Here is a 13,991-nt window from a genome sequence, read left to right as displayed (position 1 = left end):
CAGAACTGAGGTATTCTCCATCTACCCTTATCCCTAACTGCTCCCATTCCAAGTCTCTGAATACTTCCTCTTAGCAAGCTGTGAATAGTACTGGGGAGATTGTGTCCCCTTGCCTAACACCTTTCTTTATTGGAATTTTGTTACTTTCTTTATGCAGAACTATGGTTGCTGTGCAGCCACTATATATATATCTTCCAGCACTTTTACGTACAGCTCGTCTACCCCCTGATTTCGCAATGCCTGCATTACCGCCGAGGTTTCAACCGAGTCAAATGCTTTTTCGTAATCAATGAATGCTATGTATAAGGGCTGGTTATATTCCGAGCATTTTTCTATCACCTGATTGATGGTATGGATATGATCGATAGTAGAGTACCGTTTCCGAAAACCTGCTTGATCCTTTGCTTGATTGCAGTCTAAGGTTGTCCTGATTCTATTAGATTACCTTAGTAAATTCCTTATACGTAACAGACAGTAAGCTGATTGGTCTAATTTTTAAGGTCCTTAGAGTCCCCTTTCTTATGAATGAGGATAATGTTTGCATTCTTCCATGGTTCCGGTACCGTCGATGACACCAGGCACTGCGTATACAGGGTGGCCAGTTTTTCTAGCATGATATCCCCCCCGTCCTTCAGCAAATCTGTAGTTATCTGATCCTCTCCAGCTGATTTTCCCCTTTTCATAGTTTCTAGTGCTTTCTTGACCTCTTCCTTCATCACTGGTGGAACGTCTGACTGTTTTTTCCTACCGCCAATCTCATTACGGTCCTGACTACTTTGGCTACTGTAGAGATCTGTATAGAACACCTTGACTGCTTTGACTATCTTGTCCATATTCGTGATAACGTTGCCCGCCTTGTCCCTTATCGCATACATCTGGTTTTTGTCTATGTCCAATTTCTTCTTTACCGCTTTAAGGCTTCCCCCATTCTTTACAGCATGCTCAATTTTCTCCATGTTATACTTCCTTATATCGGCCACCTTGCGCTTATTGATTAGCTTTGATATCTCGGCCAATTCGATCTGGTCTGTTGGATTGGAGGCTTTCATATTCTGGCGTTTCTTAATCAAATCTTTCGTCTCCTTAGACAGCTTACCGATATCCTCTCTAACTATCCTACCGCCTACTTTTACCGCGCACTCAGTAATGATATCTCTGAAATTATTGTTCATTGCTTCTAGGGTAATGTTGCCATCCTCGGTTAGAGCTGAATACTTATTCTGTAGCGAGACCCTGAACTCTTCTGCCCTCCCCCTCACCGCTAATTCGTTGATGGGTTTCTTTCTTACTAATCTGTTGCGTTCCTTCATCAGATTTAGACTAATTCGGGATCTCACCATCCTGTGGTCACTGCATCGCACTTTCCCGATTACCTCTACATCTTGCATAATGGCGGGGGTTGAACACATTATGAAGTTGATTTCATTTTTCGTCTCTCCGTTAGGACTTTTAAATATCCATTTCCAGTTTTTCCGTTTGCTGAAGAAGGTATTCATGATTCGTAAGTTATTGCGCTCTGCAAACTCAACCCTGCTATTCCTAGAGCCAGTTCCATAGTCACCTACTGCCTGGTCTCCTGCCTGCTTTTTCCCTACCTTGGCATTGAGGTCGCCCATTAGTACAGTATACTGCGTCTTTACTTTTCGCATTGCCGATTCTACATCTTCGTAGAAGCTTTCAACTGCCTGGTCATCATAACTACATGTAGGTGCATAGGCCTGTACAACCTTCAGTTTATATCGCTTATTAAGCCTAATTACGATGCCTGCCATCCTCTCATTAATACTATAGAGTTCATCTATATTACCCGCTATATACTTATTGACATGGAAGCCTACTTCTAGTTGTTGCCTCTCTGGTAACACAGTACATGCCCATCCTTCAGTACAGTATATGCCTCATTCGACCTCCTAACCTCACTAAGCCCTATGACATCCCATTTTATACCCTCTAGTTCCTCTAACAGCACTGCTAAACTAGCTGCACTAGCTGGGGTTCTAGCCTTAAATGTTGCCAGGGTCAGTTTCCAATGGCAGCCTGTCCAGCAGAGCCAGGAATTCCTAGCAGCCCCTGCTGCGTCACAGGTCTGACCGCCGCCGTGGTCAGTTGTTCTGCAGCCGCTGGTGACTGAGGGCCGGGGTTTTGTGGAGCTTATCATGAGAGGTTGCGGCTAATTACTGCACCAGGGTGGCCAACTCCTGTTCTGGTGAGGGAGTGCTTTGCCGGAGGTGTCCACCGGCATCAGGTCGCACCCCGAACCTGTTTATGCAGTTCCATCGACGTGCGGATTTTTAATTAAAAAAAAAAATCCAGTGGAGAATTGTGCGGCACCGGGATTTGAACCCCGGTCCTCTTGCATGCGAGGCGGATGTTCTATCGCTACGCCACTGCTGCTTTCTTTTTTTTTTTTTTTCTTTATTTCCTGGCTTTGGTTCATGCCATTTCACAAGAACACAACACGAATAACACAAAACAAAGTACATATTGGAAGGTCATCATCAGCCAATGTCAGGCTGGCTTCGTCTCAGTACATTAAAACTCCCGCAACGACAGCAAAGGCTCTACCCTTGAGAGCCATTCGGGAGGTTCAGCAGCCACTTTCTGTATGGCAATAAACCAATTCACACTTTCTCGAAAGTATATTCTAGCGGGTCGAGCATCCCTGTCGCAGTGATAGCCCGCCATTCTGGAGCGCCATATAGAGTGGAGGCCCATGAGCATGATTAAATCATACGGAACGCCATCTTCATTATCAATGCTTAAATACCGGATGCCGTGGGAGTCTAGTGGAAATTCTTTCTTTATCGTACGTTGCAAAACATCCCAGAAATAAACCCCTTCCCAACAATGCAAAAAAACATGGTCTATTGTTTCCGGCTGCTTGCAGATTAAACAGTGCGCCCCCCACGGTAAAAAAAAATCCCTTTCCTCCAAAAACTTCTTTACTGATAATGTTTCGGTGTGTAATTTAAAGAAAAATGTCTTAGCTCCTGGCGACACCTGCATTTTCTTTACTCTCTTCAAGACATCTCTGCCCGGACCTCCACTGTATAAGGTTCTGTACAAGGGTTGTGGCAAAACAATGTCACATAAATCGCGATACAGCTTTTTTCGTTTTACAGTGGACAAATATTCATTAGAAAAACGCACTGAAAGAAATCTTACACTAGCGACGACCTCCCTGTAATAACCAAAAATCCCACCTGTAGCTTCTTCGGTGGAGACAACAAACTCCGGCAGTAGGCGCCGTAGCCTAACTTGGCAGACGGTGCGTAAGAAAGGGTCCGAAGCATCCCGAAAAAACAAAAACCGGTTGACCACCTGCCGTAAAAACAGATGGCCGAGTCCCAAACCGCCGTCTTTTACCCGACGGAACAAATTCGTCCTGCTGCAGCGTTCCCATTTACCTGCCCAAACAAAAACGGCGAAAATCCTGTGTAACTTCTGTACGTTTACGCGCGAACAACTCAAAACTTGCATTGCGAACCAAAGTTTGCTGATAAAAAAAAGATTGCATACAGTAGCTCTGGCAAAAATCGACATGTTGGCGCCTTTCCACTTCTCGGCTCTCTCCCGTAGTTCGGTCATTTGCCCTTTCCAATAATGCTCGCTTTCGCGGTAGGCATCCAGCTCGACGCCCAAGTACTTGGTCGGTGTGTCTGTCCACGTAACGTAACATTGGCAAAGCGATCTGGTTTCGACGGCCACTGTCCATGCCAGAGCCCAAGGCACTTGGCCCAGTTCACCCCGCTACCGGTAACTTGAGAGAACTCACGGATACATTTGACAGCCTCGGTGATACTCTCCTGGTCAACCGTAAAAATAACGATGTCGTCTGCATACGCGAGCAGCTTCACTTCGGCTGCTTGTAACCTAAACGCACTAATGTTGACATTATTCATAAGTTTCATGCACAATGTTTCAATATAAATGCAAAACAAAAGAGGGCTGAGGGGACAGCCCTGTCGCACCGAACGCTGCAGTCGAATGGGGGCTCCCAGACTCTTATTAATAATCACTCTCGTCGTGCAGTTACGGTACGCCAGGGCCACACCCTTACATATAACTGAACCAACATTCACATGTTCTAAAAGGGAAAACAAAATTTCGTGATCGACGCAGTCGAATGCTTTTTCGAGGTCGATCTGAAGCATGGCGACCCGGCTGTCCCAGTCATCACAACACTCAAGGACACTTCGCGCCTTTTGAATGTTGGTCACTATTGACCTCCCTTTTATCCCACACGTTTGGTGTGGTCCTACTATATCCTTAATAACCGTTTGCAACCTTCGGGCCAAAACCTTCATAAAAATTTTATATTCAACGTTTGTAAGTGCTATGGGTCTGTAAGATGTTACCAGGCGTAATTTGTCTATTTCATCAGTTTTAGGAATGAGTACGGTGTGGGATGACCCATATGACGGAGGCAGGGCATTTACTGTGTAGGCATCGTTATAAATTGCGTTCAAAATAGGTGTGATTTCGTACTTAAATTCTTTGTAAAAACCCGCGCTGAACCCATCCGGTCCCGGCGATTTACCGGCATTTAAACTGTCAATAGCGTGCTCCACTTCTGTTTCAGTTATCTTTAGTTCTAATCTCTCTTTCACTTCATCGTCCAGACGCGGTATCGTCGCCAGAAACTTATTCTTACTGCTGCACAATGGCTTCAACAAGGTGGTCTTTTGATGCAATACAGGTCTACTTCTCCACCAATACAGATAAGATGAATTATGGCACATTGTTAATTGATGAAATCAAACTCCGACAGTATGTGGAGTTTAACTCCTCCGCATACAAGTTTGATGGCTTTGTTAACTTTGCTGGAACAGCACCAAGTGAAGATGGGATGCTGGCTGACCATGCACTTGTCGTGATGTTTGTTCCAATTTTTTACTTCTGGGTCCAGCCTGTTGCCAGCTTCGCAACCAGAGGTGCTGCACCAAGAGTTGTGCTGGCGAAAATGGTGATAGAATCAGTTCTTCAGCTTGAACGCCATGGAGCAGCAATTGTGGCAGCTGTTTCAGATGGAGCAGGAGACAACCGGTCCATGTGGACTCGCCTGGGAATCTGAGGTTAGCTGGACAAGCCCAGAAACAAGATTCCACATCCATCTCTAGAGGAAGGGCGATTCCTGCATTTTTTATCTGATGTGCCTCACATACCTAATCAAATGCATCTGTAACCATCTGCTGACCCACACATATGGCATGGTAAGTGTTTTTTTATAACTGGTGCTTGTTTTTTGCTCTCTGGCTTAAGGACATTTTTTTGTTCAGTTCATCTTGACATGTGATTTCTTCTATTCTATTTAGGCTGGCACGCACAAAGTCAACTTCAGTGATTACAAGCAGCTGTACAAGATAGAGGAAGACAACCAGCTAAAAGTTGTGCCACAGCTCACAGCCTCCCATGTCAATCCAAGCAATCTTCAGAAGATGAATGCGAGGCTGGCGACACAAGTAAGTATCGGTCATTCGTTTTGTACTGACATAAATTTAGCACACAACTAGCTACAGGAAGTTTGCATGATTGTGTAATACTTTGATTTCAACATTGAGCCTGTTCCTTTATTTTGTACTTTGACAAGGAGCTGTACGTTTCAATATGTATTAATCATTTTTATTGCTTGTCTTTTATTCCAGCTTTTCTGCAGAAGTGTTGCAATTGGCCTCGGCTTATACAGAGAGCAAAAGACGGCTGGATTTGAGAATACACATGGCACAGAGAACTTTACACTGCTCCTCAATAATTTGTTTGATGCCTTAAATGCAAGGACGCCTGCTGAAGGGATTCGAAAGAACTCTCCAAAGATTCAAGTAAGAAAGGTTGTCACACACAGCTCGTTAATAGCCGACCATATATCTCATTGCATGGGGCCATATTATTTCAAAACTGAGCTTTGCATATGAGAATAATGCTGTGATGAGAGATGTCTTTCATGACATGCGTATGCATGTTAGCAAGAGCCATTACACATAACCAGTCCTTATTACAGGTAATCAAGGGGTTCCTTCAGCTGTTGAATGCAACAGAGGTGGCTTGTAAACATAGTGGCAGTAGGATGTTTGCATCTCAAATGACAGCCGAGTCGCTGCGCATCACTCTGCTTTCTGTTCTTGACATCATCGAGCTTCTCCACACTCAAGGGGTACCATATGTGCTTACAGTGAAGCTGAACCAGGATCCACTAGAGGTATGCATATTTTCCTCTCTGTTATTTTGCACATACATTATTTTTACGCTGCATAAATCAAGTACAGAGAGTGGTGAAATAATGGTTCGGATTCATTTTCTAAATATAAAACGAGTTGTTTTCTTTTGTTTCAGCGCTTCTTTGGGATAGTTCAAACGTTTGGTGGCAACGAATGTCACCTAACAATCACAAATTTTACCCAGATATTCCATCTCCTAAGCTTGCATACACCACTGAAGATGGCTGTGAGGGGCAACAACTGCACAGGTGTGGTGGATCCTTTGCTGATTTCACTCGAAGAGACACTGAGGAGCCAGAAGAAGGTAGCTTTCATTGAAAAGCAAGCAAGAAATGAAAAGCTTCATGACCTGCTTAAGGCAGTAACACTTAAAGAGCACTCTGAGAATCCCTGTGATCATGGCTACAGCCACCCCTCCACTAAATTTACGGTCATCTATTGTCTTGCTGGCTATGTTGAAAAGAAGGCTGACAAGTTTTCCAAGTGCATCAAGTGCAAAGAAAGCATGACAGATGTGGAGAATGTGCCTGCAACTGCTTTTCTAACTAAAAAGCACTCATTTGTCCCTGGAGCGCTCAAGCACCCTTCAAGCTCCCTCACTGAACTGGTGACTGGCATCGAGTCAGCGGTCGAGCGACAAAGACAGAAAAAGTTTTTGGAAATCTGTTCTGGTCGATTGTTGACCTGCTTTTGAGGTTGTAGCCTGCACTCTGAAGAGTTCACTGTGCAAGTGATGAAGTTTTATTTGGTAATGCGGATGCATTTTTACACACGATTCCTATCCGAGAGGAGCAATGTGAGTTGTCAGGTTAAAAATGCAAAGAAGTCTCGCCTGCTGTAATTTGTGCATTCAGTAAAATGAAAAAGTGCTGTGAATAAAATGTCAAATTACATTTACATGTGTGTCTATCTGTAAGCCACTGCGTGAAAGGTCGAAAAGAAACAAAAAAAAAACTTGCGATGCAGGCGCAGGCCATGAACCCACAGTTGGGAATCTCAAAAAGACTAAATTTTATTGTCTCGAGTTGTTGGCGTCTAACCTCCTCTTTAAGCTCTCTTCTCTTGCTGGAAGAAAGAAACCGACAACTCAAGAAGCAGTTTGCTGTTTTCGCGGCACAGGTTACGCGCGGCGCTCTGATAAAAGTCACATGCATGCTTTTCGACGAAATGAATGCAATGCGCAAAATTCGCTTATTCCGGAAGACTGCACCACAGACAGTGCGGCCCTTTGCTGCAAAAGTGTTGGTAATTTTTTTTTGTTAAACATATGCACATGCATGCGGTTGAGCAGAAACTACAGAAACATACTTCGAACTGACCTAAGCTTATTAACTTACGGTGAACCTTGCAATGATCATATCTCTAACATTATTGCACGTGTCTCATATGCCACTTCAGGGAAGAAACTAGCAAAACAACTTTCCTTAAAAAAAAAAAAAAAAAAGCCAATGGTAGCGTTGCCTGAGCAGCGCTCACCTGCATCGCTTGAGTTGCTGCAGTAAAGTTTTGCAGCATGCTCGCCACACACAATTCAGACTTGATTGGTGTGTGTGAATAATTGATAAGTATGACATTTAGGACACCAAGTAATTTAACATTCCCGAATGCTACAAGCTACGCCGGATGGCCGGGCTCGTAGCGTTTGATTGTGCTTCGACAGTGGCCAAGCAGCGGCTAGGTAGAGCCTGGTTCGACGGCAGCGCCACCTCGCGTTGAAATTGACGCGTCGCTTCAGCAACATGGAGAACCCAGAGAGTTTGGCAACTCATCTTAGTTCTATTAATGTTGGTTGCGCCATACTCTCTGCTTCTGATCCCGGTGACTAGGTCCACTCGTTCACTGTCCAGCTAGGTGGTCCATGGCGAACTTGAGCTGAGCAGTTTTGTTGGCTGTCGTGACCAGTGGCTTCTGGGCGGCAATACGACTTCGCAGTCCGGCTTCTTTGAGTCCTCGTCGCACTGTGGCACCACTCGCATGGCTGAGGTCAAGAGCACTGCGGATGTCCTTCGCAGTCTGAAATGGATTGTCGCTAGCAGCGCCAATAATGCTGAGATCTTTGGCTTCTGTGGTGCAGCGTGGTCGTCTATCGGGCAGTGCATCTTCCAGCCGTCCTTCGGTTCGATATGCTTGGACGATCCTGTGTTTTGTGCACTACAGCCATCCTGTTACAGAAGAAATATATAGATTAGAGTGGCCTTTTAGACATTTCTACGATTGTCTTCGGCTCGCTGATAGGCAGCCTAGCCATCATTGGCCTTGGAATAGAAAGAGGAGCTTTCCGTCTGTCGCTGAAGTGGCAGATGGAAAGTGTAGTGGCTTGTCCTCGCTTAGAATTAAAAAAATTTTGTCTGAGAAAATGGATGGCCACAAGGATTCCCAATCAGTCACCTCAATCAAAAGCAGAAATGACGACGCGAAAAAGCACCTTTCTTTATAACAGCGTAAGACACATTGCAAAACCTTGCGACGGTTACCCATTATTACGTTCAGGTACAGACTTAATGTTCCACATTTGCAGAAAGATGCCCGCGGCAGGGGATACAGGCAGAATGTCTAACGGGCGAACCCTCTCCACTTATTTGCTTAAAGTGGCTGCATTGTGTCGCCACGAGGGCAGTTTGAGGATATCTGCCACGCGTTCCCGCGTTCTTGTTCATATTGCTCATGATAGTACTTGCACCTATTGCCATTTTATAATCTCTTCAACTCGAGAACAGGTGTCAATGAGGATAGATAGCGCAGAATATCAATATATTTATCTTCCTGCACAGGCCACTCCCAAAAAGTAGGGGAATATGCTTGCAGAGTAAACATATTCAAGCAGAGGTTCTTTCCTAAAGGAATCCATGAGTGGAACGGTTTGCGAGAGGGAATTGTCACGAGGACTCCATCATCTTTCACCTCAGATCTGAAAAATTTCCTGTTTGAGCAGCTGTGACCTTTGCTTTTTTATCTGCTGCATGTTATTCCTTGTCCCGTGTTATAGTATCTTTTTTTTTATTGTTTGAATTCATGCCATGTGGCATAAAATTATGGTAGCTGAAATATGCAGTCATCATGGAAAACACGTGTACTTTTTTTGACATCAATCCACAGCTGACATTGTATTGTCATCTGTGCTGTCACAGTGTTTCCTTCAATTCCTCTTACACTAATGCCTGTAAGGGTGCTGTAGGTATTTTGAATATAAAAACAATCCTACGCAGTGGAGTATAGCTCCGTTCGGAGTTATGTGTTTACTCGAAACAAAGTGTATCGTCAATATTCATTAGTTAAAGCATATTTCTAACATAAGAATGCATCTGGTTACAAGAAGCTTCCATAGGTGGTGCCAGCTGCTCCAGCGACTCTGTTAATGCACCACGGATAGAGCAGCATGCCAGGAGCACCAGTGCAGCCGATCTAAGCAGCAGAATGGTAGTTTCAGGCACTTGCCCTTGTAGCCTCCCACTGTCGGGAAAACCTGTTGCCTTGTGTAGCCACCTTCGAGTTACTCTCCATGTTCACCTCATCATTCTATTTGACCTTAGCAGCAGGTGGCTACGCAGCCAGCCATTCACGAGGAGATGCTCGCGCGGGTAGATTAGGAGAAATGCAACTTGCAATGGGGTATTGCATAGTTCGATATATTGAACAGTCAACGAAATTGTAGCTTGATTTACAGTGCTGCTTGCTTGTTTTTTTGCATGGGATTTTCAGGTGGATAATTTACGTGTTTGATGCAGCCATTAGTTCAAAATATCCAAGTTCCTTACATCGGGGCTGGACTGTTTATGCAGTCAACTCTTGTTAGAATTCTAAGTGGACTAAAAATTTGTTTCAGTTACGTGGAAATCATATTGAAGAGGTTACCTTTTAATGCCCATGATGTGACAGGACAAACATGTCAATCTGAATAAACTCATATTTTGAAGTTAGTTAGTCCACTGTTGTTAGGCAGAGGTTGACAAGTAAAATCTTATCAACATGAGTTAGAGCACTTTCGACGCAACATTTAATGCAGTGAACCAGTATAAGGCCATGAATATTGTGGCCTGCCATCTTTATCTAGTGCACAGGCGACAGAGTTTGTGGAGCCCCTCGAAAAACTTGAATACTTGGAATTGGTGTAAAAGCCTTTCTGAGACCTTCAAAGGAGCACAGGTAAACAATTTTGGTTGCATGTTTTATTCTTTGTAATAATGAACTACCCAAAGTTATCAAACAGAATCTTCATTGCATCGAAACTCCGGTGTGAAAAGAAGATGTTAGAACACATTACCTATTACTGGTAAACTATTGATAATGTTTTTTTTTCCTTGTGCTGTTTCAGTTTTTGTGCAGTATAGTTGCATGAAAAAAAAAAATGCAATATTATTACTGTTTTCTCGTAACACAGTACAAGGCTTGAGCCAGAATGCCTGGAGAGGCAGAATGATAGGTAATAAAGAAAGAGTGGTTCTTTTTTTTTCTGTTTGTGCGTTACATGGCTGACATTGCCCATCTGCTCATGTCTACTGTTGTGTAGTGAAATAGACGGACATTGCTGAGTACCTTCTGCTTGCATAGCACACCACTGTACTCTCCACCTTTACTGGCTTCTATCTTCAGCATGGCCTTTCATTCTTGGTTTCCCTTCCTTTCCTTCTGTCGACTTGCTATGCCAAAGAATGTCGCCACCTGTCGTCCTACTTGCCATGCTACTGGGCGAGGTAATGAGTCGATGAACCAGAATCTGTATCGGGAGCTGAAGCAGCAGGGACACTGAATGTGCTCAAGTAGATAGTTAGCTCTGGAAACATAATAATAACGGGTAAAAAATTGTTAGACTTTGCTGTATCGAGTTTTTTGTCCTCCAGTAACACAAACGATAATGCATATTGCTGAAATCTTCCTGTTTCACTTGATTTTGCCTACATACGTTCGTCAGGCTAATACAGGCAGTTTTATAAATGCTATCACTGAAAATTATCAAGAGCTTCGCTTGTTAAGGGGGCGTGTGGGTATTTAGATTTTTCATTTTTCATTTTTGATATTTTGAATTGTGCATACATTAAATAAACTTCTCACCAAGTTTGGTTGTCATCTAGCTTATAGAAGAATTAAAATTAAGTATTTTGCGAGGTGCAGTGCACTCAACATCGAAAGCACTTATGAACGCTGATTTCAAGACACAGCCGCAATAGTGGGCAAGAAACTGTTAGAATGCTTAGAATGCTTAGTTAGAATGCTTGTTTTTTACGCTCTCTAGTCAAAAAAGTCTGCGTGCAGTGCTATCGAGAGCACCGCAGACAACTAAAAAACTAAGTAAAGCCAAGAAACCAAAATTTGGGCCATGGCAAGCGGATTGGTTGGTAAACCAGAATAGAAGCTTGGATTGACTAAAACAGCACATAACGTTTGGACACTGTTTTTGCATTACTGGGAGCCTGGCTAATGAAAGTGCTCGACAAGCTGGAAATAGAATATGTAGCCTAGACGAAGAGGCACACCCAGCAAGCAATCAAGGAAAGCATCTCACGAGCGCATGCAAGGGCGCTGAGGGGTGTAAAGCTGACAAAAAAAAAAGACAACTCGAAGCTATTGCCACAGACCTGTGTCATATTGAAAAGGACGGCCAAGGTATCCACCAGGCCACTTCGATTTTTTAATTTTGGCCAGAAATTCGAATAGAATGCTCTGAAATATTTGAACTCAGTTTGCACAACCGTTAGAAAAATTACCATTTCAAAACTGTTTTGCTGAAGACTGCTTTTAAGATGGTTTCCAGACTAAAATTTTATTGGAAACAAGATAAGGTGCTTTTTGGATACCTATTTATTCTTTAAGAAAAAAAAGTATCAAATACATGACATATAATGACAACTTAAAATGAAGTTCGTTTTTGAAGTGCTCAGATTTTTTCAAAAGTGTCATAAAGAACCTGCAATTGGCCTTATCCTGCACAGTGAACTACCCAAAGTTATCCAAGTACAAACAATTACTACAGCCTCATTAGTTTTGAAATGATAGTTTTCCTAAACTGACACAATTACTCATTGTGACAGCTACAACTTGTTTTCTATATGTGCTAAGGTGGCGAACCTTGGAATGTTCTAATAAGAGGAAGATATGCCATCCCTGAAAAATTTATCGAAATCGGTGTAGCAGTTCAAAAGCTGACCCTTTAACCCCGCATCCCTCCTTAATGCAGAGACTGCCACGGAGCGAGAGCGTTCACTGAATACAAAACCAAGTGGTGCTGCGAGAGTCTGTTATTGGTGTCATGCAATCCTGTGATTTTTCACGTGCTCTCTCAGGCTAATGGGAGTAGATGTGCAAGCAGCAGGTTCCCGCAAAATAACATAGATCTTGTGGACCGTGGACTACATTTTTAGAAATATTGAACATGGGCACTGTTGTGATGCGCACCGGGCGTGATTTAACGGTTCTTGGCTGTGTCTGCGCTTCACGGGGCCGATACCGTCGCGATGAGACGGGCATGGTGGCTTAGTCTTGTTTATGACATTTAACGTCCCAAACTAACACGGCTATGAAGGGTGCCATAGTGGAGGGCTCCAGAATTTTCGACTCATGACTGATGTCATACAGCACACAGTCATCTTGTGTTTCGCTTCCAGCGAAAAGCATCCTCCGTGGCCTGGATTAAATCTATGCCCTTCGGATCAATAGTCAAGCGCTCTAACTACCAGCCACCTCGGTGGGGCAAGATGGGCTAATCTCAAGCACATACGTACAAGCACCATGATTACAAGAGAATGAAATGTCAATGTATTTTGCATGTCAGTGAATAAAATAGATGCTCTAGATAGTGCTGCCCAAGTCAGAACGTCGTCAGTCAGCCAGAGTGTTTCAGCTATTAAGACATCACATGTGCTATTTGAACTTCAGAGCACACTCATTCCGGACGTCGAAACATCAGAAGTGCTATTTGAATGTCCGAGCAGACGGGGCTTCGCGGAGGGGGAAAATTTTTTTCTTTCCTTGACTGTGCTGCCTTACAAACATGCTGCTCGCTTTTACGATAAGTAATTTTTTTTTTCTGGGTGGTAGAATTTGCCAAAATTTGCTTTCTATGCTTGCAAAATCTTCATTGCATCGAAACTCCGGTGTGAAACTACTTTGTTTTGTTGAGGCAAGAAATATGTGCATTTCAGTGGAAGTAAGAAACTGAAAAGAGAAAAGTTTTTTTCATCGCAAACTTTGTTATACTGAGGTTCATTGTATCGAGGTTCAACTGTAGCCATGTCATTCCACTACTGTACAGTGCTCCGTAGTGTTGCCATTATGACAGAAGTAGTAGTGTATTGTTTTCATCTTAGTTGGTGAACCAGTTCGACATCATTCCTAAGTAGTAAGTTGTCATCAGTTATCAGTAGCTACATAGCTAGGAAAATGGATGGCATTAAGCGGGTTTATGACACATACAGCAAGCCGAGCATCCATGATGAATCATTTGGATGCATAAAGACCCATCCGTGACCGAGACTGTTGCCACTTCAGGCAGTCTTATACATGTTGTTAGTCTGTATATGCTCGTCTGTGGTTGGCCTCCATGTAGTATCAGTTTTCCGGACTTTTGTGTTAAAATTGTGACCAACGGTTTGTTGTACAGCATTCCGGGTGTTGTCATATGACTGTTTGTTGCATATAGCATGCATGTGCTAATGCTTGTACACGGGCATGCGCATGAGCATATGGATGTATGTATGTATGTCCTCTCGTCTCCTTCTACGTGTGTTCCTTTTGCGCTAACCACAATGTCTGGATCCAGTAACGAACTAGTCTAATTAATAT

General features: G+C 43.4%; 2 protein-coding genes across 2 annotated transcripts in view; both read left to right on the top strand.

Moving 5' to 3' along the window:
- Positions 1-13,991, top strand: part of LOC146203707 (palmitoyltransferase ZDHHC6-like) — a 78,740-nt gene that overhangs the window by 31,567 nt on the left and 33,182 nt on the right. The gene's annotated exons all lie outside the window — the stretch shown is intronic.
- On the top strand, positions 6,002-7,144 carry LOC146203708 (uncharacterized). Its single transcript, XM_084588867.1, has 2 exons — positions 6,002-6,196; positions 6,331-7,144. Exons 1-2 carry the CDS (start codon positions 6,065-6,067, stop codon positions 6,907-6,909), a joined length of 711 nt encoding a protein of 236 aa, XP_084444993.1. The 5' UTR covers positions 6,002-6,064; the 3' UTR covers positions 6,910-7,144.

Source organism: Amblyomma maculatum, chromosome 1 (assembly GCF_055883805.1).
Source record: "Amblyomma maculatum isolate TAMU_Amacu chromosome 1, ASM5588380v1, whole genome shotgun sequence".
Lineage (NCBI taxonomy): Eukaryota > Metazoa > Arthropoda > Arachnida > Ixodida > Ixodidae > Amblyomma > Amblyomma maculatum.
Note: the sequence above shows the minus strand (reverse complement) of the source record. Positions and strands in the feature narration are given on the sequence as shown.

Bases quoted from the DNA above. Each gene is read 5' to 3' on its own strand.
- LOC146203708 (XM_084588867.1), top strand. From the start codon at position 6,065: ATGTTTGCATCTCAAATGACAGCCGAGTCGCTGCGCATCACTCTGCTT. The intron at 6,197-6,330 runs GTATGCATATTT...CTTTTGTTTCAG, and splicing joins TGAACCAGGATCCACTAGAG to CGCTTCTTTGGGATAGTTCA.